This window comes from Apodemus sylvaticus, chromosome 3, assembly GCF_947179515.1.
Source record: "Apodemus sylvaticus chromosome 3, mApoSyl1.1, whole genome shotgun sequence".
Lineage (NCBI taxonomy): Eukaryota > Metazoa > Chordata > Mammalia > Rodentia > Muridae > Apodemus > Apodemus sylvaticus.
This window is the reverse complement of record NC_067474.1, coordinates 86,109,556-86,133,599: the sequence shown is the minus strand read 5'-3', so window position 1 is coordinate 86,133,599 and position 24,044 is coordinate 86,109,556. Positions and strand designations below refer to the sequence as shown.

Below are 24,044 nucleotides of genomic sequence, written 5' to 3'. Positions count from 1 at the left end.
AGTATGAAAATTTCGGGTTTGAAATTTAAAACATTTTGGTTCAAGGCTCCAATTTGAAAACTGTCTCACCCTATAGCCATATTGTGCTGTGGCTGGAACTATAACCCATATAATGAGATAGGATCCCTGTGATGTTTGCAGGAGTGACCACCTCTGTTTCTCACTATATATAGTATGCTGCGGCCTTCTCTTTCAGGATTGATGCTTGCCTTTTATTTTATCCTGGACTATATGATTACATGGCTGATTTTTTTCTGCTTAAATAAACATACTTTTTTTTCATTTAGTTGTATATTTCAGGCATTTTCTCACATCATTAAGTTCATATAAACATACATTTTAATGCCTATGAATTATTGCATTGGAAATTTAGATTGATGTTTTTATTGATGTAAGAAATGATGCCTTGATGAACCTTTTGTGTCAACATTTCTGTGTATTCATTCAAAATAAATTTCTAAAAGTGGATTTTAGCATTGAGGAATGCCAGACTTGTAAAACTTCATGCATTTTGCTAAACTTCTTTCTGTAAATGCTGCTAATTTGGTCTTACAAAGAAACATAACAATGCAGAGTTACAAATGATGGTTTTAAATGTAACCCTTTGTTTCCTGAGAAAAGGAAAATTCACTGTCATTACAAAATCTTTGTCAGCAATGTAGCCATTAGAAGCCAAAAAAATGCATGCACACGAGATGGCATAATACACAGGAATTTCTTCTGAAATCAGTGAGAATTACAAATTCCAGTAAAACTGTGTAAATAAAAATGTTTTATGTATTATTATTAATCAGCTAAAAATTGTAGTTATATAGTGTGTACTAAAAAATGAGAATGTTTGTAATCCTAGTGGGCATGCTAGAGTGCAGGCACGTCAGACACACAAGTGCAAGGGTTTCAGATTGGAAAGAGAATGTGATACTTGACTCCTGCATTTAAATCCCATTACAGCTTGCAATTCAAGCTATCAACAGCTGTCAATATGGACATTTATATTTTAGTCAGCTGTTACTATTTGAATGCCAAGGTTCACCATGGATTACCATTTATTAACTTCACGAATTTTGTCCAGGTCAATTTTCTTCAAGTGCTTTGCTTGTAAAATGAAGTGTTGGCATTGTAACGGGGATGGAGATGAAGCATGCAAATCACATTCATGAGAACAGGCCAGTCCAACATGCTTGCCCCACGTGACTGCTGAATACCATCACCAGTGTTGCTTATCACAGTTGAAACTTTCTACACACATGCAACACACATCATTATCACTGAAAAATATGAATTGCCTAACAAACCATTTCATGTTGGAACAATACTATCAGAAACACAATATTCTATTTTCATAGAAAAGACCTTATTAAGAATAATTGTCATTTACTACTTAAATATTATTTTTATTTTAAAAGATTGTGGCTTGCATTATCTTTAATTGGGTAAATCTGCTCTAGAACATAATAGAGACCTATTAAACATATCTGAAGAGAAATAAAAGTAAGCTGTTTCCTCCATGGTAAAATTAGGAAATTTTCTTTCTATCCTGGACCTTTTAACATTTGTCAGAAATCACTGATCTAGAAAAAAACTAAGTGAGGACTACGTGTAAAATTTAATTGTTCATCAGAGGAGGGGTGAGAATTTATAAATAGTATCCCCTCCCTCCTCCTTGCCCAATGTCTATCCATCATGAGTTATTTTTGTTGGCTACATTAAGAACCTGACATTTGATTCATTCACACTGTGTTCTGCCTTCGTCCTTTGAAACAGAATGGACGGTGAGCAAAAGGTTACTGTTGTTACTGGTTGTATATGTACAGGGCCACCACTGCCAAGAGACCCTTAGGAAGATCACATCATTAAATATGGCAAAATGCTTGGTCAAGATCAGGACTCAACGAAGCCTCCATTTGCACATGATGAACCACTGCAGCAGTAATGTGTTTGTCCGTCTGGTGAAACATGGCTCCAAGGTCATACCTCGAAATGCTGGTACGTGCTTTTTCCCCCCTGGGCTGTCATTCTATGCCTAGTTAAGTGTGATTGCTTCCAGCTACATTCTTACCATTGGTGATCTGGAGAGAGGCTGAGGATAATGTGGCATACAGTTTCTTTTATAAAGAGTGAAGAGAGAGAAAACAGGAAGGAGAGAAATAGAGAATGGTCCCGAGGAGTGTAAACAAGTAAGCGAGAAGGGAAAGTGGAAGCCAAGTTCTACTGTGTAATAAATAATAAAGATATTTTCTTTAGTCAACAGTTACAAGAGGAAGGCTGTTATGTATTCCTCTGATTAAGCATAATCACAATATTTCTTTGTCTCTCATTATGTGAGTTTCTGATCTCAGGTCTGTTTCTGAGAATGAGGTAGAGCTCCCTTTTTTAGTAGAATTACTAGTAGAATTTTTAGCAGAATTTTAGGAAAATATCAGGCCCTCTTCTGGTCTCTGAGGGTTCACACAGACAGAAATATGCACATGAGTAAAACAACCTGCTAGATAACTTCAGTCCGGCTGATGTTATGCCCTTTTCTCTTCTAAATAACTGTTATGTTTTATAGCATTTTGTGGTCTGAATTGAAATTGAAATTGGAATAAAAATTAAAATTCAGAGCCACGGCCACAATGCTGTTGTAGCATTTGTGCCTCTGAAATCTGATCATCAGCCACAATGCTGCTGTTCTTAGGTTTGTGTATCTTTTCTTTCTTTCTTTCTTTCTTTCTTTCTTTCTTTCTTTCTTTCTTTCTTTCTTTCTTTCTTTCTTTCTTTCTTGTAAATTGGTTACAACAAACTATATTCTGGAAAGTAGTCAGAATTAGTCGTAGCTGAGTAATATTTATAAAGTTGACATCTTTGTTGAGATTCACTGTATTTTTATTATGAGATGAGTAAAGTGTGATGTGTTCTTATTTTAAAACAAATATATTTATTGTCTTGTTTTGTTTTGTTTTGTTTTGTTTGAGAAAGGCTTGTATGCCTAGGCTAGCCTATATAATTCACAGTGTCATACAGAGGTGGCTGGCAACCCACAGTCCTCTACCCTCCTGTTGTGTTTGGTTTATATATATAAGTGTTATGTTTATCTTACTTTTAAAAGCACAAATGTATAAATCATTTTCTGGTGCTAATGCTCTCCGTAACATTTAGCAATGCTGAAAATGCCATATAAGTATTTTTTATAAATAGAATTATTCTATATATACCGAGAGAATTCTATATTAGTACATATTAATATGAATCTCGTCAAAATTGAACAAATGATATAGAGAATATTTATCTTAATATAAAGAATAATTCACATAATCAAAATATCATTGTAAATCAGCATTTCCTGGTTTTTTTGGCCATAAAGGATAATGATGAAAATAATTTAGAAAAAAGGCATTTCTTCATGATTCCTAAAAGTATATTTGTTAGAGTATATAACATAAATTTTATGGAAATGATTCAGTTTTCTTTAAAAGACACAAACAAAATAAGTATGAGAATGTTTGCTCCCCACATGACTACTAAATCTATTAGCATCATGTCCTTAGCATTTGGGAGGCAAAATGCCAGGGGATGTAGGTCAGTAGTAGACTCATTCCTTATGCAGTAGGCTCTAGTTTCCATGACCTAGGGATAGAAAATATTCAGGCTTTTTGTTTTACCTAAAACCAAAAGGAGTACAGTCATTTTCTATGTGCATTCTTTGGCAGAGTGATACATTTTTCTAGATGACATGAAATGATCGTCTCACAACACAGTTTATATTAGGGTTCACTCTTGGTGTGATTGGTACATGTTATGACTCTGTACAAGTATGTATCAGTATTGCATCATAAAAATCTCACTGATGTAAAATTATCTTTGTTACTCTTATAATTACTGTTTACTCCTAACCACTGGCTGTCAGTTTTCCATTGCCACCATTGCATATTAATACCACCAATGACCATCAAGGATAGTAGCAGATGTGGAGTGCAGCAGACCTGAGCTTATTAAACACACACCTGTGCTGTGTGGCAGACCCAGAGAAGGAAAGCTGCTTAGGCCTTTTGGAAACTAGAAGATCTTAAGTTACAGACATCTGACACTGAGCTTTGTACTGTTGAATTTTTTGTTGTTGTTGATTTTATTTGATTACAACTGTTCCTTGGTCCTTTTGAAATGAAAGTACTCAACTTTTCTCACCCCTTCCACCCTCCCTCCCCCGCCCCAAGCCCTTACTTTTGAGACTTCTGAGACTTTGGAGACTTAGAGAGATTTTTAGATATTTATTGAGACTGAACGTTGAAAGAGACCTTGGATTTATAGAGATTTAACTTTAAAGGTGAGTTTTTAAAGACTATGGCATTTTTAAAAGTTGAAATATTTCATATTATAATCATGATATTAATATGTCATTTTAGGAAGAAAAAGGAAAGTTTATGATTTAATAGTGATGTGTTTGGATGCCAATTTGACAAGGGGTCAATTGTGTTAGTTTTTTGCAAACTTGACACAGCTAGTATCTTTTAGGAGGACAGATGCTCAGTTTAGAACACATATTCTTAAGACTGGTCTCCAGAGGAGGAAATATGGCTTGCTGGTTAAGAGAACTGCCTTTCCTTCTAGACAACGATGAGAACCCTAGTTCAGCTCTTAGAACGACTTGTTACCACTTACAATTTCAGTTCCAGGGGATCCAAGACACTTTTTAGGTCTCTGTAAACCTTAGGCATACATTCAGGCAACACACACACACACACACACACACACACACACACATACATACACACACACACACTTTAAATTGACCTATAGGTAACTCTGTTGGGTATTTTCTTCATTAATTATGTTGGAGAGCCTAGAGTGCTGTAGGTGGGGCCCTCCATCCCTGAGCTGGTGATTCATAGTGTATAAGTGCACTGCCTGAACAAGCAATGAGGAATAAAACATTAAATAGCAATTCTCCCTGGCTACTTCTTCAGTTCCTGCTTTGAGTTCTTGTTCTCATGTCTCACAGTGATAGAGTATGATTTGAGAATTATAAGGTAAAAGAAACCCTTTCCTTTGTATGTTGCTTTTCATCATGGTGTTTTAATCACAGCAATAGAAACCCTGCTAGTACAGAGTTTCTACTTTTCCAGGATATATTCTTTCCTTCCTTCCTTCCTTCCTTCTTTCCTTCCTTCCTTCCTTCCTTCCTTCCTTCCTTCCTTCCTTCCTTCCTTCCTTCCTTCCTTCCTTCTTTCCTTCCTTCCTTCCTTCCTTCCTTCCTTCCTTCCTTCTTTCTGTACATAATCTTCATTTACATTTCAAATACTAAAATCTTTCCTGGTTTCCCCCCTCCCCAAATAACCTCAACTCCTTCTCCCACCCCCTGCCTCTAGGTATATGCTCCTCCACCTGACCCACTCCCACCCCCCTCTCGATTTCCCTTTGTTGGGGCATCTCTTGAGCTTTTGCAGGACCAAGGGCCTCTCCTTCTACTGATACCCAACAAGGCATTCTTCTGGCATAGTTTTGGCTGGAACCATGTGTACCCCTTGATTAACGGTTTAGTCCCTGGGAGTCCTGGGGCATCTGGATGGCCGACATTGTTGTTCTTCCCATGGGGCTGTAAACTCCTTCATCTCCTCCAGTCTGCCCTCCAATTCCTCCATTGGGGACCCCACACCCAGTCCAACAGTATTATTCTTTCTTTTTATTAGATATTTTCTTTATTTACATTTCAAATGTATCCCGTTTCTGGTTTCCCCTCCTAAAACACCCTATCCCTTCCCCCCTTTCCCCCTGCTTGCCAATTCACCCACTTCTGCTTTCCTGTCCTTGTATTCCCCTACACTGGGGTATATTGCTTTCTCAGGGCCAAGGGCCCCTCCTCCCTTTGATGTTCAACAAGGCCATCCTCTGCTACATATAGAGCTGGAGCCATGGGGTCACTCCATATGTATTCTTTGGTTGGTAATTTAGTCCCTGGGAGCTCTTAGGGTACTGATTTGTTCATATCGTAGTTCCCCCTATGGGGCTGCAAACCCCTTCAGCTCCTCAGGTCCTTTCTCTAGCTGCTCCATTGGGGACCCTGTGCTCCGTTCAATGGTTGGCTGCAAGTATCCAACCCTGTATTTGTCAGGCACTAGAAGGGCCTCTAAGAAGACAGCTATAGCAGGCGCCTGTCAGCAAGCACTTGTTGGCATCCACAATAGTGTCTAGGTTTGGTAACTATATTGGATGGATCCCCAGGTTGAGCAGTCTCTGGATGGTCTTTCCTTTAGTCTCTGCACCATACTTTGTCTCTGTATTTCTTCCCATGGGTATTTTGTACCCCTTCTAAAAAGGACCAAAGTATCCACACATTGGTCTTCCTTCTTCTTGAACTTCATATGGTCTGTGAATTATATCTTAGGTATTCCTAGCTTCTGGACTAATATCCACTTATCGGTGAGTGTATACCATGTGCATTCTTTTGTGATTGGGTTACCTCACTCAAGATGATATTTTCTAGTTCCACCCATTTGCCTAAGAAATTCACGAATTCATTGTTTTAATAGCTGTGTAGTACTCCATTGTGAGAATGTACCATATTCTCTGTATCCATTCCTCTGTATAACAGCTTCTGCCTATTATAAATAAGGCTACTATGAGCATAGTGGAGCATGTGTCCTTACTGTATGTTGGAGCATCTTCTGGGGATGTTTCAAGAAGAAAAAAACCTTTCTCAACATCCCTGTTCTCATGATGTTCTCCAATTCTATATTTCTATTAGAGCTGACTATATACCTCTTTCCAAAACAAAAATAGCCAGGGACTGGAAATGGAACTTTTAAGTATTTTAATATGCTAATAGTAATAGTATTTAGTCTTTGCCATATGAAAGGAAATTTACATGCATTAACATATCTTCCTCTGCTTATGATCTGAAATTTCTACTAATTTATGCATAGGAAGTGAGAACATATCAATTGATGCAACTGGCTCATTAGAGTTAGCTATAAATCTGACTCCAGCCCGAACTCGTATGCTTAAAATCAAGGTTAATGTCAAACTGGGTAGCAAAGTTTGGATAGTTCTCCAAACTTCTTTAACCTAGAACTTTCATTCTGTAGAAAAGCTGGGAGCATTTTCCAGGATACTAGTAACTGCTAATCCCAGGCTGAGAAAGTCTTAATCAGCATAATGGAACCAAATATATAGTTGAGCCTTTCAGGAAGAAGGTAGAAAGAGAAGAGGTGAGAACTGAGGCCACTACTGAAATTGAGTAGACTGTGGGCTGTGGTAGCTTAAGTAAGTGAGTGAAATTATAGAGGTGATAGGGACAGAAGATAAACATACATACACACAGACACACACACACACAGAGACACAGACACACACGCACACACACATACACACACACACACACATGCACATGTGCGCACGCACACACACACACACACACACACACACATACACACATACACACACAGAGACACACTAGCTTGAACAATAAGGCAGTCACTGGAGACTTTGGTGAAAGTTATTTCACTAGGCTGTGTGCAGAAAGAGGTGATTGAGAAATTTTGGGAAAAGGATTGCATGAGATCTAGACATTGGTCACAAAAGAGCAGAGAGCAGAGATTGAGCAGATTGAGTACTTAGGTAGACAGAGTGTGAAGTGTAAAAATCTGTGGCCTCATAGAGGCCAAATGATAAGGACAGAGGATGGACACACACACACACACACACACACACACTGGCTTTAGCCATGTGGTAGTGATTGGAGAATTTGATGACAACCAATTCAGTAGGCAATGTACAGAAATAAATGATTGAGAAATGTAGGGGAAAGGACTGCATAAGCTTTGTTAATGAGTTCTAGCCATTGGTCACAAAATGATGTTATTATAGGTGTTAGAAGAGTCGGTGAGAACACGGTGAAATCATAAAGTTGGTAGATAGTGGCCACAAGAAGAAGAGAGGTCACTCTGCTAGATGAAGCTTCCTCAAACTGGGCAGGAAACAAACAAAAAAGATGAGATATTGGTAGACTAGCACCTTCCTAAGAAACAGTGCTTACGAAAACAAGAAAGACTAGGATTGCTGTCTGGATGTGTGGGGTGGGGGGGTGGGTGGGGGGGTGGCATTTGCCTAAGTTTCTATTTTTTTTTTATGCTGTTTGAAACCACAAGGATACTTTTTCATAGGTTCAACTTAGAATAAACAAGCTACATTTTGAGGATGTTCAGAGGCATGTCTGGTATAAGATATTCTGAAATGTCCAATTGAAAGTGAATATGTTCATCAGGAAAGTCAATGACATTCAAAAGAATTTTAAAATTAGTACCATGTATCATTAAATTCCCTGGAAAGATTAAACTATATGCTTCTCTCCACTGTCTATATTGTATGACACTCATCACAGATAGGGACCCATGAAAGATGTAAGGATGCCATCAGAGTCTAACTTGGTTAACCAATGAGTTTAGTGGTGTTATTTATAGGAATAATAGTAAGGGGGTTATTTATAGGAACAGATATAACTCAAAGACAGCTGCATCATGAAATGTCCATCTTGATACTGGTGAATACTCACAAAATCTGGAATACAGGAGCCTACTGTATGACTTGTAAGGCAGCTTACCATGTTTGGGAATGTCTCTTTGAGTTACCTCAGTGAGTATGAGCCTTTTCAAGACAGACGTCTCCTTGTCCTCCAGTAAACTTAGTTTGCCTAAGACTATTCTAAGCAATTCAAGTTGTCCAGGAGCATCTTTCAACAGTCTTTACTGTCATATAAACTGGTGAAAGGAGAGGTTTCACACAGTTTCAGATAGGTATTCTGAAGGTTTGGAGTTATTTACTTCTTACTGACCACTCCTTTAATAAGTTTTTCTCCAATGTGTAATGTTTTAATTTGGAGAAAATTGTGATACAGCAACACAGAAGTTATAAAACTGTGTCTAGGATGAAGACTATAAAATATACTTCAGAAGTATAATGTGATTCTTAGACAGTAGATTCTATAGTTATTCTTTAAAATACTCTATTGTGCTCTAATGTTGAATACTAGAAAACTTCACTCATATTTATAACACATGGCTGAATTATGTGCACATTATTTTAAAAAACTTGACCATAGTTTGAGACCTCCTATCATCACAAATCTAAAGGTACTTGCAACCTTCGATCACTGTAGTCTATTTTAGGATATCTCCAGCTGAGAGCTTACAATTCTATTACAGCTAATAAGGTCTGATACTAATATGATTTTGTTTAATGTCTCCATTCTACAGAAAAGTCTCACTTATTCTGTGAATTCCATTTGTTTATACATGCAGGTTTTTCTGAAAAAGAAGAAAATCTGAAGTTCAAAATTTATAAAATAATGTTTCTTTCCAGGTGTGCCATTGTCTAAAGTGGAGGCTTCTGAGCGCAGAGTTGCCAGCTCACCAGTGAAGGGAACTCAGAGTGCAGATTCTCGTAGTAAAGAGGAAGACAGAGTGAAAGAAGACCCCTTGAACCTCTCTGAACTAGCATACAATCCCAGCACCAGCCTGGTCCCTACCGGAGAGGATGATGATGAAGTCGACATGCTATTTGACTGTCCATCTAGGTTTGAGTTAGAAAGAGAAGACACAGATTCATTTGAGGAACTAGAAGCAGATGAAAATGTCTTTTTGATGGCTGAAGAGAAGGTGAAGGAAGGTCACCAGGTTTTGTCATGGAGCTATTCCATCCTGACTGGCCGTGTCTGGGTCAGCCCCCTGGTCAAGCGGTGCTCCAGGCTCCTTGTGGTGGGCCTGGGACTGCTGCTGTTTGTATTCCCCCTACTCCTTCTCCTTTTGGAGTCAGGTATTGATCTCTCCTTCTTATTCAACAAAACAAATTTGAGCAGTTTTACTCTGAATACTACTGTCCCCTAAAGGAGTAGATGGCTGGAAGGTCAATATTTTTTTCTACATGCTGGGCTTCCCTGGTAAGAAAAAGGGCTGCATTCAATATTAAAATTATCTTTTTCAGTAGACGCCATATTCCAAATTGTCCTGGGTCATAAATCTGGGACCAAACTCTTAAATTGGTTTTCTGTGCTTTAATATACTTAATACCCATTTAAAACAAATTATATTTTCTGTATGCAGCCTTTAAGTAACCAAAGATATGTCATTTTTATTGCAGTGTAGACATTCTCTTTATCTTACCTCAACGTGACTTACTTTTCCTGATTCTTCGTCATTGTCATCACTATGAAAGGGAATGTTAATAATTAGAAATTTAGTCAAAGAGCAAGAGAATACTTTTCAATATAATTCTTAGTGGAAAAAAGCGTTCTCTAAGAAATGTTTATACAACTAAATTTGTGCTGGGTTTTTCTTTCAGTTTTTAAAGACTATTTTTATAGTCAAAGAATTTTGGTAAAAATTTTTTATTTGCAAAAAAAAAATCCCCATTGAATTTTGTAAGTATACATATTATAAACCTACTGAACAAAGATGTATCAGATAACAGAAATTATTTTACTGATAAGGCACCAGTTGTTTTTTTTTTTTTTTTTTAATGTATGGCTGAAAAATTTTGGGCTGAAAAAAAGTTTGGCTGAAAAATTTGATACTTTATAACTATCTGAAAATGATAGAGAAAACCCAGAGGAAACAAGTTGTAGTAAGTTGCCCAAACATGCTGGAACTGGAGGTGTAGACAGAGAACACTGAGTGGGCATGTGAGAGCATCTTTCTATGTTTAGGCATGATGGCATGATAATCTAATATCGTGTTTGTTAGGGCCATATATTTAGCCTAGATAAGCAGAACATTTTGACAATAAAGTGAAACTGGAAGAAGAAATACAAGAAAAATAGACTAGTTAATTGCACATTGCTCACCAATTGGAGTGAAAGATGATGGGTGGACAAATGGAAGGTACCAAAGAAGAACTCTGATGACACCTGTGGTCAATTGGCATCTCATGTGGAAATGATTGTGATGCAGGACATTCTACAATGTAAGGAGCTGCTCTCTTGCTCCTCAACTCTACAGCAACACATTTCAGTGAATCTAAATGGCAGTATACACATTTTAAAGTAAAATATTTTTGATCCTTCACAACATTCATTGTGATTATATGAAAAAATTGAAACTCTGTGTGTATGTGTGTTGGTGGCTATGTGTTTATATGTGATGTGTGTGTGTATACCCATGAGTGTATATATTTGTATATATGTCAGTGTTTGTTTGTATGTGTGTGTTTGGATATATGTCAGTGCTTATGTGTATACATGTCTGTACATATGTGTATCTCACTGTATGGTTTTTGAGTATGTGTCTGTGTATATCTATGCATGTCTGCTTGTGTATTTGTGTGCACATGTATCTATGTATGCATGTGTGTATATATGCATATGGGACTGTACATATGTATATATATATGTATATATATATATATGTGACTATATATGTCCCTGTGTATATGTGTATGTATATGAGTATGTGTGTCTGTATATTTTTATGTTGTATCTGATTATGTGTATACATCTTTGAATGTATGTGTGTATGTGTGTGTTTGTGTGTGTGTGTGTGTGTGTGTGTGTGTATGAGTATGTGGGGTTGACTGTGGGTTGGGCAGTACAAGACAGAAAATATGTAGAAGAGGAGAGAGAAACAAAAGCTACCTTCTTGACTTTTATGATGGGCAATATATGCCTTTCTTTTCTGGGTTTCCTTAAGATCTTATTTTATTGTATTCATAATTGGATCCTCTATTGAAAAGAGTAAAATGATCATCAGATATCATGCAAACTCAGCTTAGGCAAAGAAGATAAATGAGGGGAGAAATCTTCCAGTACATCGCTTTGTGTCATTAATTCATGAATGAAAGGGCCTTGTGCTTTCTGTTAAGAGTGCTTACCAGCATTGTCAGAGCAAAGGGAGAAAAGGGTACGCAGTGTAAAGAATATAGAATTTTCACCTATATAAAATATTTGATTGACTTCATGTATAAAAGTATATAATAATTCCGTACCTCTAATAAAGTTCCAACACTATCAGAACCTGATTTCCAAAGTGGGCAATTCAATCTGCCTAGTTCAGTCAGCTCAGAAGTTTTTGAATTGTGTCCAACCAAAAGTGTGCGCATTGACAATAATATGAGCATTCAAAACATATTCCAACCCAAGCATGGTGGCACATACCTTTAATCTTAGCATTTGAGAGGCAGAGGCAGAGGCAGTGGTAGGCAGAGGCAGGGGCAGGGGCAGGGGCAGGGGCAGGGGCAGGGGCAGGGGCAGGGGCAGGGGCAGGGGCAGGGGCAGGGACAGAGGCTGAGGCAGAGGCAGAGGCAGAGGCAGAGACAGAAAAAAGGTAGATCCAGAATTTGAGACCAGCCTAGTCTACTAAGAAAGTTACAGGAAAGCCAAGGTTATTAGGAGAAGCACTGCTCCCCCCCCCACACATACACAAAAGAAAGAAAGAAAATATATTCTAATATTAAAGGGTATCAAATTAATGATATCAAGAGACTTAGAGAAGCAGAGAACAAGCAGAAAAGTAGACAAATGATTTCAAAGTACCAGTAGTTTACACTACAATAAACAAAAACAAAAACACAAAACCACTGCAAGGCAGAGCACAGTCTTCCTATGTCAGTAAGAGTTGTCAGACAGTTAACTCTCATTTTGTCTTTTTATCCTTGAGTTGAATAGAGGAAGGCTCTCCCACAGCATTGCCAGTAGAACAAGTACTCAGAGATGCTTTCACCTCTGAAGTGATTCCTGGGGTTGTTTTAGTTGATGGGACTTGAACATCTTTGGGTGAAATATTTTCAACTTTGGGAAGATACTTAGTGAAAGTCTCTGCTTACTTATTTTCCTGCTTCTTCTTTCTTTCCCTTTCTGTCTTGGACCTGCTTTTGTAGTCCCAGTCTCCATGCCATAATCAGAGTCAGCAGGACCTACATATGTTGGACCCATCCAAGTTTTGTTTTCCACATTCCAGCTTCAGTCTCTGACTGGGAAGAGAAGTTCATGAGTGAGCCAGGAGAGCTCAGCTGTCATCACTTCAGAGAGGAAGAAAGAAACATCATTTGGGCCTCAGGCTTCAGCTGTATCCACCCATCCTTTAGTAAAGCCAATTTGAACCCTCTTCTGGTAGTGTATCTTTTATATACTTGGATTGAAATGGTGACCTTATGGTAGGTAATGCTTAGTTTTTTAAACTTTCAATCTTACTACAAAGAAGTGATAAAGAAACTTATCTTTGCTGAGACTTGGACATCAAAGGATGTCTGTCACAGACAAGAGTTGTCACAGCCTCTACCAATGAGAGAAGGAACTAGGAATCAGTTTATAATAGAATGTTGGATGGAACCATACAAACCAATTTTGCACCTTTTGTTACTGCAAATATCTCCTTGGAAAGATCACTAAAGCCATTTTTATACTTATAAAACTATTCTTGATAGAATTAAAAGACATCTTCTGTGGATAGTACATATTAAAACACGTCTTTTAAGTTCCAGCACCTTCTCTAGCTAAAATTTGTTCTTTTTATCTATAGAATTATGATTATAACCATTTATTTTCTGAGAAAATAACTTTTCAGACATAAGAAAAAAATCAGGGAAATTGTCAGCCACAGTCTTTTGGGGGGGGATTTTTTTTTTGAGACAGGGTTTCTCTGTGTAGCCCTGGCTGTCCTGGAACTCACTCTGTAGACCAGGGTGGCCTCGAACTCAGAAATCTGTCTGCCTCTGCCTTCCAGAGTGCTGGGATTACAGGCGTGTACCACCACCACCCGACTGTCAGCTACAGTCTTAAAAAGTTAAAAATTCTACGTTTTGTTCTACTCTAATTTTATTGAGTAAAATTAGTTTTAGTTTTACAGTTCTAATTTGCCTTGTCTGCCTGAGTTTCCTGGCATGAGTGACCTTCTGGTTTTTCAAATGGCAAATCAGACAAAACCAAATCTCATGATCTAGCCATGTAAATACATTGTTCTCTAGGCATAGAATTATCATACAGAATTTCTGTCCTTCTTAGGTTTCTATCACTGTGGAAAAAAATAAAAGAAAACACTAGGACAAAACAACTCAGAAAGGGGTGGATTCATTTGGCCTTTAGTCATCACCAAAGAGAGGCAAGAAACCACAGAGGGAGCCTGGAGACAGGAGCTGATGCAGAGGCCATGAAGGAGTGCTGCTTTTTGACTTCTTCCCTATAACTTGCTCAGCCTGGTTTGTTATACCTCCCAGCACCACCTGCCCAGAAAGAGCACCATATACACTGGGTTATGTCTTTTCATGTTAATTATTAATCAAGAAAATGTCTGACAGAATTGCTAGTGGACCTCAATTGAAGCTTCCTCAATTGAAGTTTCATCTTTTCTGATGACTCTACCTTATGCCAAGAAGACCAAAAAAACAAAACAAAACAAAACAAAACAAAACAAAAAACTCTGAGACAAAAACAAACACAAAAACAAAAACCAAAACCAAGCAAAATACCCCTAAAACCAAAACAAACCAAAACAAACCAAATCAAACCAAAACAAAAACCTAACTAGGAACATTGACCCTTTGTCAACTTGGAACAACAGTACACTATTAAAGCATAGTCTTTTCTTTCTGGTTTATCCCTAAGATTTTATATTAGTGCTAATATCACAATATAATATCACATTCCAACTGTTAAAAGTCCCATATTCTTTAAAAAAATTCAAGCTCTTCAAATGATCAGTTTCTTTAAAATACTTAGTTTGTTTTAAACTTGACACACTCTAAAATATCTAAGGTCCCATAATTATAGGTTCCTGTAAAAATCAAAGCAAATCAATACCATCTACACCTGTTTGAACAGCTAAGATCAGTAACACAAGTTACATCTCACTCTGGCAAGGCTGTGAAATAAGGGAAAATCTGCTAATGGGAGTGCTGTACAAACACTATGGAAAGCAACATGGAAGTTCCTTAGAAAATTAGAAATCAGTCTCTCTCAAGACTTAGCTGTACTGCTTTTGGGCATACACCCAAAGGATTTTCCATCCCATTTACTCAACAATGTTCATTGCAACTTTATTCATTGTAGTGTGTGGTTTCTACAACCCCACTTTAACCTCCAGGGGTATGTGCTACCAACCACTGCCCTGGTTTCCTTGGATCCACAGATGAAACACACACACACACACACACACACACACACACACACACACACCTTGTTTTTAACCTGCCTTATGTCTCAGTGGCTAGGCTCTTCTAAGCCTCCCAGGGTTAACATGCACTTACCAGATCCACACCTCTAAAACTTCTCTTAGTTCAGTTGCTCAGTTACCTTTACTCCTAGCTTAATACCTCTAAATCTGCCCTCAACTTGGTTATGTTTCTAACATCCCACTTGCGGAAGTGAACAATGGTCACTCCACCCAAGATCTCAAATGGCTGATGACTCTCCCTCTCAAGAGAACCCCTTTCCCCTCCTGCATCTCCTAACCTGCCTACAGCAATCTGGATGTCTTTCTTCTTCTGCTCAGACATTGGCTGCTGCCATCTTTACTGATCCATCAAGAACCAAATGGTGAACAAGACCTTCAGCATTCACACACAGATTCCCCATCAGAGCATCAGATCCACCCCCTATGTCTCATAATAGTCAGAAACAAACTGGGAAAAAAACTTAGTTGTCCCTCAAGTGAAAAAATGATAAAGAAAATGTGGCACATTTACACAGTGGCATATTACTCAACTGTTAAAAAATTACATCATGAAATTTATAGACAAATGGAAGCAACTAGAAAAAATTATCCCGAGTGAGGTAACCCAGACCCAGAAAATAGACATATGATGTCTATTCACTTATTAGTGGATACTAGTTATTAACTAAATGATAATCATGCTACAAACTACAGATCCAGAGAGGTTAGGTAAAGAGAGGTGAGCACTGGGGTGCAGTATAGAAATCTAGTGCAGTGGAAACTGTCTGGAATCTGTGATGTTGACTCTAGTGAGGACTGCTAGTAATGGAGGATATCAAATCTCAACTGGACATCTTTTGCAGCCTGTCAGGGCTTCCAGTGGTGGGACTCTGCACATTCATTTGAATTGTTGGTGAGGGGGTCCCATGGAGATCCCTAAACAACTAAAGCTGATGTTAGGAGAGAAGGTCACTCTCTAAAAACTCACAGCTGGGCCCCATTGCCAAGAACAATATCCACATGGTCTATAGAATGTAGAGAGGTTGATCTGGATGATGCATGGACTCTTTGACTCTTCATTTTAGTTTATTTGGGATGGAAGGTACTCTGCGGGCTACAAAGAAACCCAAGTAACAACCCAGCCTCACAAGGATTGACATGCAATCAGTCCTTTGAGCAAGCTGTAGTGAGGCAATGGTGGCATAAAACTTGTGGGAGTGGCCAACCAATGTTTGGTTAACTTGAGACCTAGACCATGAAAGGAAGCCCATACCCCAAATTCCCTGCATGACTAGGAACTGGAAAGTAGATAACCTACAGACCTAGGGCAGAATCAAACATGACTGATCAAAACAAATCAAAATCAAAAAAAAAAAAAGAAAGAAAAGAAAGAAAGTGAAAAAACAGAAAAAGGAAAAGAAAAAGAAATGATTTCTAATGATATTCTGCTATGCTTACAGATCATACCTTGTCTAGTCCTTACCAGGGAGACCTCCTCAGTCAGCAGATGGGAGCAGGTGCACTACAGGAGAATGGAAAGAACCACAATTCATTACATTAAGAGAAATTTGCTAAATTCAGAAAAAGATAACCATTACTTTTTCTTTCATATTCAAAAACTATATTTTAAATTTGTTTGCCTGTGCATATGTGTGTATATTTATTTGTGTGTGTGTGAAAACTAAAAGATTTAAACATTTTAAATCTTTTAAAAGTTTAAAAAGTAAGTGGTAAGATTTTCATATGTATTTCACTTTGCTTGATTTTTTTTTGCTTGATTCTTTCTACCTACTGACCCCTTAATATTTTGCTTTCCCCTCACTTGTCCCTATTGTATTTTATTCCTAGTATTCTTTCCTCCTTTTCCATCATCATTCCAGCCCTCCTCTTACTGCCTCTTCATTGCAGCCTAATGGGCCTCTATCATTTCCTGCTCTTCACTTCCATTTGCCTCTACTTGAATGTACTTGCATAACAGCAAGATGTATATGGCGTTCATTTTCTCGGAGCCTGGGTTCTCTCAGATAACATTTTGAAACTTTTGCCATTTTCCTGAAAATTTTATAATTTCATTGTATTTGAATTAAAGTCCATTGTATACTGCCAGGAACCAGCCCTGGCAGAAGTGATTCTTCTTGTCGGTTCTTCTTGAGGCAGCAGAGGGGGGAAGAGGGTTGGCGAGGGTAATACTCTGTCTTATGAAATTCTGGGATAAGACTTTGTCTTACAGAAAATTTAAGGTTGCTGTATAACAAAAAAGTTTACTTATCTAAATCTAGGTTACTGTGCTACTATAGCTAACCCTTCTACTACAATCCACTGTGGCCAGAAACTATAGTTTGTGGCATTTAGTACCTCTTCCTCAAACTACTAAAGATTAGATAAATTGCCTTTGTACTGTCTCCACAGGAATTGCTGGGCTCTATCTTTCAGCCTGTTAGTCAGAAGTTGCAGGGAGAAAAATGGGACACTTAGAGAAGTGGTTAATGAGTTTATTACTAAGTTGTAAAAAGTTTCCTATGAAAGCTATCTAAAAGGGAAAAGTGGAAAGATCCTAAGTGGAAAAAGGGAAAAATTCTTCTAAGAAGGGAAAGGCAAAAATTCTACTCTAACTGGGGAAGGGGAGACATTTCTACTCTAACCCTGCCTCCTCTCTTTGTCCTCAGTACTAATACATTTTTCAGAATACATGATCACATGTTACAAAGTTCATCACAAGTTCACACAAAATACCAAGTCATAAATTGAAATAGAAGTTTACAACAGAGAATGCTTGCATGCATAGCCATTAGCAGTAACTAGCTAATCACCTATCACTTGTCTTCTCTACAGGTGCGTAGAAAGTTTAAAACCATAACTAAGTTATAAGTGAAGTTTTGTATAGATAAACCCAGTCAATATATTATCTTCTGTCCTAGCACCTATAATAAATCGTTAGTTCCCTTTTTATGACTTTTGCTTAATTGTTTTATAACCTCTTGGAATGTGCTTGGAGTAGGAGAAAGTCTGGTTGCCATCTAAGAGCAATTAACTTGTGACACTTGGAGAGAATGGCAGAGTTCTCATTGCAGTTTTGACTATAGAAAAGGACCTAGTAGCATTCCCATTATAAAAGAGCTCAATAATCACAGATATAATTTTAGGAATTCTTATAGTATCATCATTAAAACTTAAGTCATTTATTTGTCTACATAGCTTCACTATAAAACAGTAAATCTTCATGGATCTACAGAAATCTGCTCCAAAGGAGGGTGTGCTGTTACTTATTGATTATTATATATGTTTAATAATAACAGGAAAAGCATATTAATAGCAGGAAACTGTCCTAAAATTAGTCCCACACAGCCTTGCTTAATGAGGGCTCACCTGTCACAGATTATATAATAACCCAAAGCAGGCCATTTCAGGATGATCACCTGCTAGTATATTAGCTTGTCCCATTATGGCTCCTGACAATATACATGAATTATATTTTTACTATATATTCATCTGTAGATGGTCATCAAGACTAATTGCATTTACAGACAATTGTAAAATTGTGTTGATAAACATAAATGTAGAAGTGGCGTTTTTGGGTATATGTATAGGAGTAATACACGTGCTCATATGGTAGTTCTACTTCTGTTTTTCTCAGAAGTCTCAATTATCATCATAAAAATGGAACTAGATAAAAATGTGCATATATTGTATCCCAACTACACTTTCTACCCTTCCCAATGTTCTAACACCCAACTCTGCTCTTTTCCAAATCTACTTTAAAAAATATTTATTTATTTTGTGCATGTGAGCATACTGTCACTGTCACATCAAATGAGGGCATCAGATCCTATTACTGATGGTTCTGAGCCACCATGTGGTTGCTGGAAATTGGACACATGACCTCTGGAAGAGAAGCCAGTGTTCCCAACCCCTGAGCTATCTCTCCAGCCCCCTCTAGATCCACTCTTACTCAGAATTCCCTCCAAAAAGGTAAGCTTGCCGGTGACATCAACCAAATGGCATAACAAGCTACAATATGACCAGACAAATACCATCACATCAAGGCTGGGCAAGGTAACTCTGTAGGAGGAAAAAGTTACCACAAGTAGGCAATTGAGTCAGGGCCAGACCCTGTTTCCACTGTCACAATCTCCACAAGCACACCAAGATATACAACATTACTTCTATGCAGAGGATCTAGGTCAGAACCCTACAGGCTCCCTGACCTCAGTGAGCCCCATGAGTTCTTGTCAGTCAGTTCTGTAAGCCATGCTCTTCTGGTGTCCCTGATTCCTCTGGTTCCTCTGATCATTCCTACCTCTATGCCCTCAGCATAATTCCCCAAGCTCTGACTGATGTTTGGTTGTGGAACTCTGAATTTGCTTGATGAAATCTCTCTGGTCTCTTTGGTGAGAATTCTGCTAGGCTTTGGTCCCATAACAATCTACAGCCATAGAAAACTATGGGGATAAGATTTTGTGGATGGGTTGGTGTCCCAATTTCCCTATTTGATGCCTCGACTGGTTACAGAAGATGGCTGCTTCAGGCTCTCTGTCCCCCATTACTAGGAGTCTTACTAGGTTTCTGCATTGCCCCTGAATTACCGCTCAATTCCAGTCATTTCTCTCAGTATTTTCTCAATTCCTTTCCTAGTTCCTGAACCCTCCTGTTCCCAACCTCACCTCTGTTCCCAACCTCACCTACCCCCAGTCCAACTGCAAAATCTATTCTATTTCCTCTATCCAGGGAGATTCTTGTATTCCCTATTAAGCCCTCCTTGTTACATAGCTTCTCTGAGCCTATCGACTACAGCATGATTGTCCTTTTACGTTACAGCTAATATCTACTTATAGATGAGTACATACCATGTTTCTCTTTCAGGGTCTAGGTTACTTTACACAGGGTAATTTTTTTTCTATTTTCATCCATTTGCCTTCAAATTATATGTCATTGCTTCTAACAGCAGAGTAATACTATATTGTGCAAATGTACTACATTTTCTTTAGCCATTCTTCCATTGGGGGACATCAAGGTTGGTTTATGTGTCTGACTATTATGAATAAAGCTGCTGTGAATATAATTGAGCCACTGTACTTGTGATAGAATAGAACATCCTTTGGGTATGTGTGCAGATGTAGTATAGCAGGGCCTTGAGATAGATCAATTCCCAATATTGTAAAAAACTATCATATTGACTTCTAAAGTTGTTGTGCATGTTTGCATTCCCACTAGCAGTGAAGGAGTGTTTGCTTGCCCTACATACTTGACAGAATGAGCTATCACTTATGTTTTAATCATAGCCATTCTGACAGTTATAAAATGGGTTGGTGTCCCATTCCCTACTCGATGCCTTGCCGTGTTATAGAAGATGACTGCTTCAGGCTCCATGTCCCCCATTACTAGGAGTCTTACTTTAGAGTTGTTTTACTTTGGAGTATACTGTAGAACAATACTTTAGAGTATTACTGTAGAGTTGGGCAATTCAGGGGCAAGGCAGAAACCTAATAAGGCTCTTTGTAATGGGGACAGGGAGCCCGAAGCAGCCATCTTCTGCAACCAGTTATAAAATGGAATCTTGAAGTCATTTTGACTTGTATCTCCCCTTTAGTTAAGCATATTGAGCATTTTTAAAAGTGTTCCTTGGACAGTAAAATTCCTCTGTTGAGAATTCTGTTTAGTCCTGTACCCAATGTTTTAATTGGATTAGCTTGTTGGTGTCTAGTTTCTTGAGTTCTTTATATATTTTAGATGTTAGTCCTTGAGGAAGTCCTATCAGTGGAAGCAAGAGCTGTCCCTGAAACTTTTGCCTAATTTTGAGACCCTTTTCTTCCTATAGGGTTGCCCTGCCCAGTCTTGATATGATGGTATTTCTCTAGTTGTATTGTAGCTTGTTATACTGTGTTTGGCTGATGTCACTGGGAGGCCTGCTATTTTGTGAGGGAAAGCTGTCTGAGGGTGGTGGATCTAGAGAGGGAAGTTAAGGGGTAGAAAGTGGGGAAGGGAATGGAGGGAATCTATGGTTGGGATGCCATTTATAAAAGAGAAATAAAAATAAGTAAAAGAAATATGAAATGCTAGTTTATGTTATTTTAAGAGTTAAAATAACCATGTTTACTACATAGAGAATAAAATAGCTGGGTGGTGGTGGTGCACGCCTTTAATCCCAGCACTTGGGAGGCAGAGGCAGGCAGATTTCTGAGTTCGAGGCCAGCTTGGTCTACAGAGTGAGTTCCAGGACAGCCAGAGCTACACAGAGTAATCCTGTCTCGAAAGCAACTGAGAGAGAGAAAGAGGGAGAGAGAGAGAAGAGAGAGAGAGAGAGAGAGAGAGAGAGAGAGAGAGAGAGAGAGAGAGAGAGAGAGAGAGAGAGAAAGAGAGAATAAGGTTGGAGAGAGAGAGAGAATAAGGTTGATTTTGAGTAACTCTTGGTATTATACTTTTGTATCAAAATTTTTCATATAGACAAATATGTTCCCTAATAAAAATAGGGTGATAATTAACATGTAATAAAATATCCTAAATTTATTCAGTTGAAAAGGAAGTTAAATATATGAAAAGTGTCTATCAAAATTAATCTTGGAAAAATATTGCTGATTAACTCTTAAAATTAGATTAATGAAAGATCCTTTCTTTAATGGGACATCGTTACTAAACAGAAATCAGCAAGTAGAGAAAGCTGAGAAAGTGATTAAGAATTAGAAGCAGCAAGGGAGTAGCAAGTATGTTCCCAGGGGAAATCAGAGAGTCAAAGTGATGGAGTTAGTTATTAGAAAGTGTGCTTAGTGGGGACGGGCTGAAAGGTTTTTGTTTATCTATTTGTTTGTTTTTTGTAAAAAAAAAAAAAAAGGTGGTTTAGGCACAAGCTGAGACCAATCAACGTGAAGATTTGGGTAATATCGTCAGTCATACCAATTTTCATGCATGAAGTTAATGTAAAGGAAGATGGTAGGAAAGAAGTGGGGAAAGAAATCTGCAGCATAAGCCCTTGAATGTCTATGTTGTAAATCTTCCTAGCATGTTTTTCTACTACCTGTAACTATTGTTAAAACAATGCCAGCAACTTACCTCCCCCGCATCTCTCCCTCCATCCCTCTCCTCCTTCTTTCTTACTTTCTATTTTAAATTTACTTGTGAGCGTGTTTGTGTGTGTGTGTGCACATGTGCATGTATGTGTATACACACCCCTCCCCACACACACATTATGAACATGTGGGGGTTAGAAGACAACCTGTGGGAGTCAATGTTCTTTCTACCATACAGGTTCTGAGGATCAAACTCAGGAAACCAGGCTTTGTATCAAGGAACCGACTCTCACCAGCTCAGCGGATCTTTCTTTGATGTGAGGCTTTAGTTTACTTTTTAGGTATTTCCAGATAAATGCTTCATAACCCTTAGGCTCAACATATCTCATCAACTGAAGTTGTCAATAAATAAGACAATTCTTGTCCTCAAAAATAAATTGACATATTGGAGAAGAAGTAGAATATAATTAGTACAAATAAAAATAATTGATAAAATGCAGAATCATTTTAAAACTTAACTCCGATTTTATTTTAATAAGATAAAAATGTCCAAATCAGCAATGAATACCTATAATAAAATCTCTTCTATTTCTAGCTCAGCCATTTCAGAATACCACCAATCTTTCATGAGCAGTGTCAGTCACTGTTTTTTTCCTTAAGTTCCACAGACATACTTGATTATCTTTTAAAAATTATTTAACTTTTGAGATAATAATATAATTAATTCAGTGGCAGGATGAAGACATCCACAGACCTGCCTTCTGTGGCTCAGCATGGGTGATGTCATAGACACCCAGGTCCCTGCCTGTCACCACACCATGAAATGTGAGAGGGAGAAGATAACCTTAGACCTACCCTCTCCATGCCACATGAGTGGGCTGCCAACACCTAGAGGATTTCTTGTTGGAAGGACACATGGTGCAGACAGAGGAGGTCACCCAACAGCCTGTTAGCTGCATGGCTTGCTTGTATTGAAAGACACTACAATGTGGGAGTACATAGTAAGACAGATGGGAGAGAAAGACAAGCAGACCAATTTGAACGTTATGAAGAGATATGGAACTGAGAACTAGAGGGTGAAGAGAAATAGCCTGTTATGAGTAGCCATCCCTGTCCCCTAAGGCCATAATGAAGTGTCAGTCCATACTGCCTCTTAAGGGCCATGCATGGGTCTGTAGTGATGCAGTGTCAGTGGTTGGTATAGATGTCCACGGCCCCAACTACCAGTAGAGACCATGGGACGGGACATTCCTGGTGTGTGCAACCACTTTGGACCACTTGGATGTTCACATTATGAGCAGAACTGGCCTCTGCAGGTCTGGCCCCAGCACAGTAGAACTGGCATTAGTAGTGGAGCTGTGGGTAAGCCAGCCCTGGGGACAAGAGAGAGGGAGAGAAAGGCCTGTTACTCTTCTGATGTGAGGTGGAGTAGGTGAGCATGTGATTTCTCCCCCACCTCCACCCCCACCTCCACCCACCTCACCACCTGCAGTAATTGGTAGAGCTGGCTCCAAGGTTGTGAGATCAAGAGAGCTAGACCTGCCCCTCTCAGGCTGGGAGAGAGTGTCCTGTACTGTACATGGCCAACCTAGTGGAGTTGGCCTCAACAGCAAAGGCACTGGTGAGCCAGCCTCGAGCATGAGACTAGGAGAGCTGACCCTGATTCTAGTGATGGTAGCATCTGAGTAGCCTAGCTGGAACAGTGCTGGGGAGTTCGCTATGATGGTGAGGATAAGAGAGAGTTGGTCACTGACCAGCTAGCTCAGCTAACACCTATGCCAAGATCCAGGACTATGAGTTGGCCCACCCCCAAATTTAAATAATTTGTGAACTGTTGGGTCATGTGAAAAGGTCAGTCCTTCTGTCCCAAAGTTGTAGGATCTCCATAATACAGGGCAACAACAGGATAAGTGGGAAGAGTTCCATTAAAGAT

At 38.6% G+C, this 24,044-nt stretch overlaps 1 protein-coding gene across 2 annotated transcripts; it reads left to right on the top strand.

The window, feature by feature from the left end:
* Positions 1 to 1,859: 1,859 nt before the first annotated feature.
* Positions 1,860 to 12,860, top strand: LOC127680888 (FERM domain-containing protein 3-like). Of its 2 annotated transcripts, XM_052176671.1 has the most exons (3): positions 1,860 to 1,986; positions 9,334 to 9,786; positions 12,841 to 12,860. In XM_052176671.1, the coding sequence occupies exons 1-3, from the start codon at positions 1,860 to 1,862 to the stop codon at positions 12,858 to 12,860; spliced, it is 600 nt and encodes a 199-aa protein (XP_052032631.1). The 2 variants fall into 2 exon arrangements, with proteins under 2 accessions (XP_052032631.1, XP_052032630.1); XM_052176670.1 differs by lacking the exon at positions 12,841 to 12,860 and having other exon boundaries at positions 9,334 to 9,857.
* The last annotated feature ends 11,184 nt before the right edge of the window (positions 12,861 to 24,044 follow it).

Excerpts from the sequence above, each read along its gene's own strand:
- LOC127680888 (XM_052176670.1), top strand. The coding sequence starts at position 1,860 with ATGGCAAAATGCTTGGTCAAGATCAGGACTCAACGAAGCCTCCATTTG. Across the intron at positions 1,987-9,333 it reads GGTCATACCTCGAAATGCTG|GTGTGCCATTGTCTAAAGTG; the intron begins GTACGTGCTTTT and ends GTTTCTTTCCAG.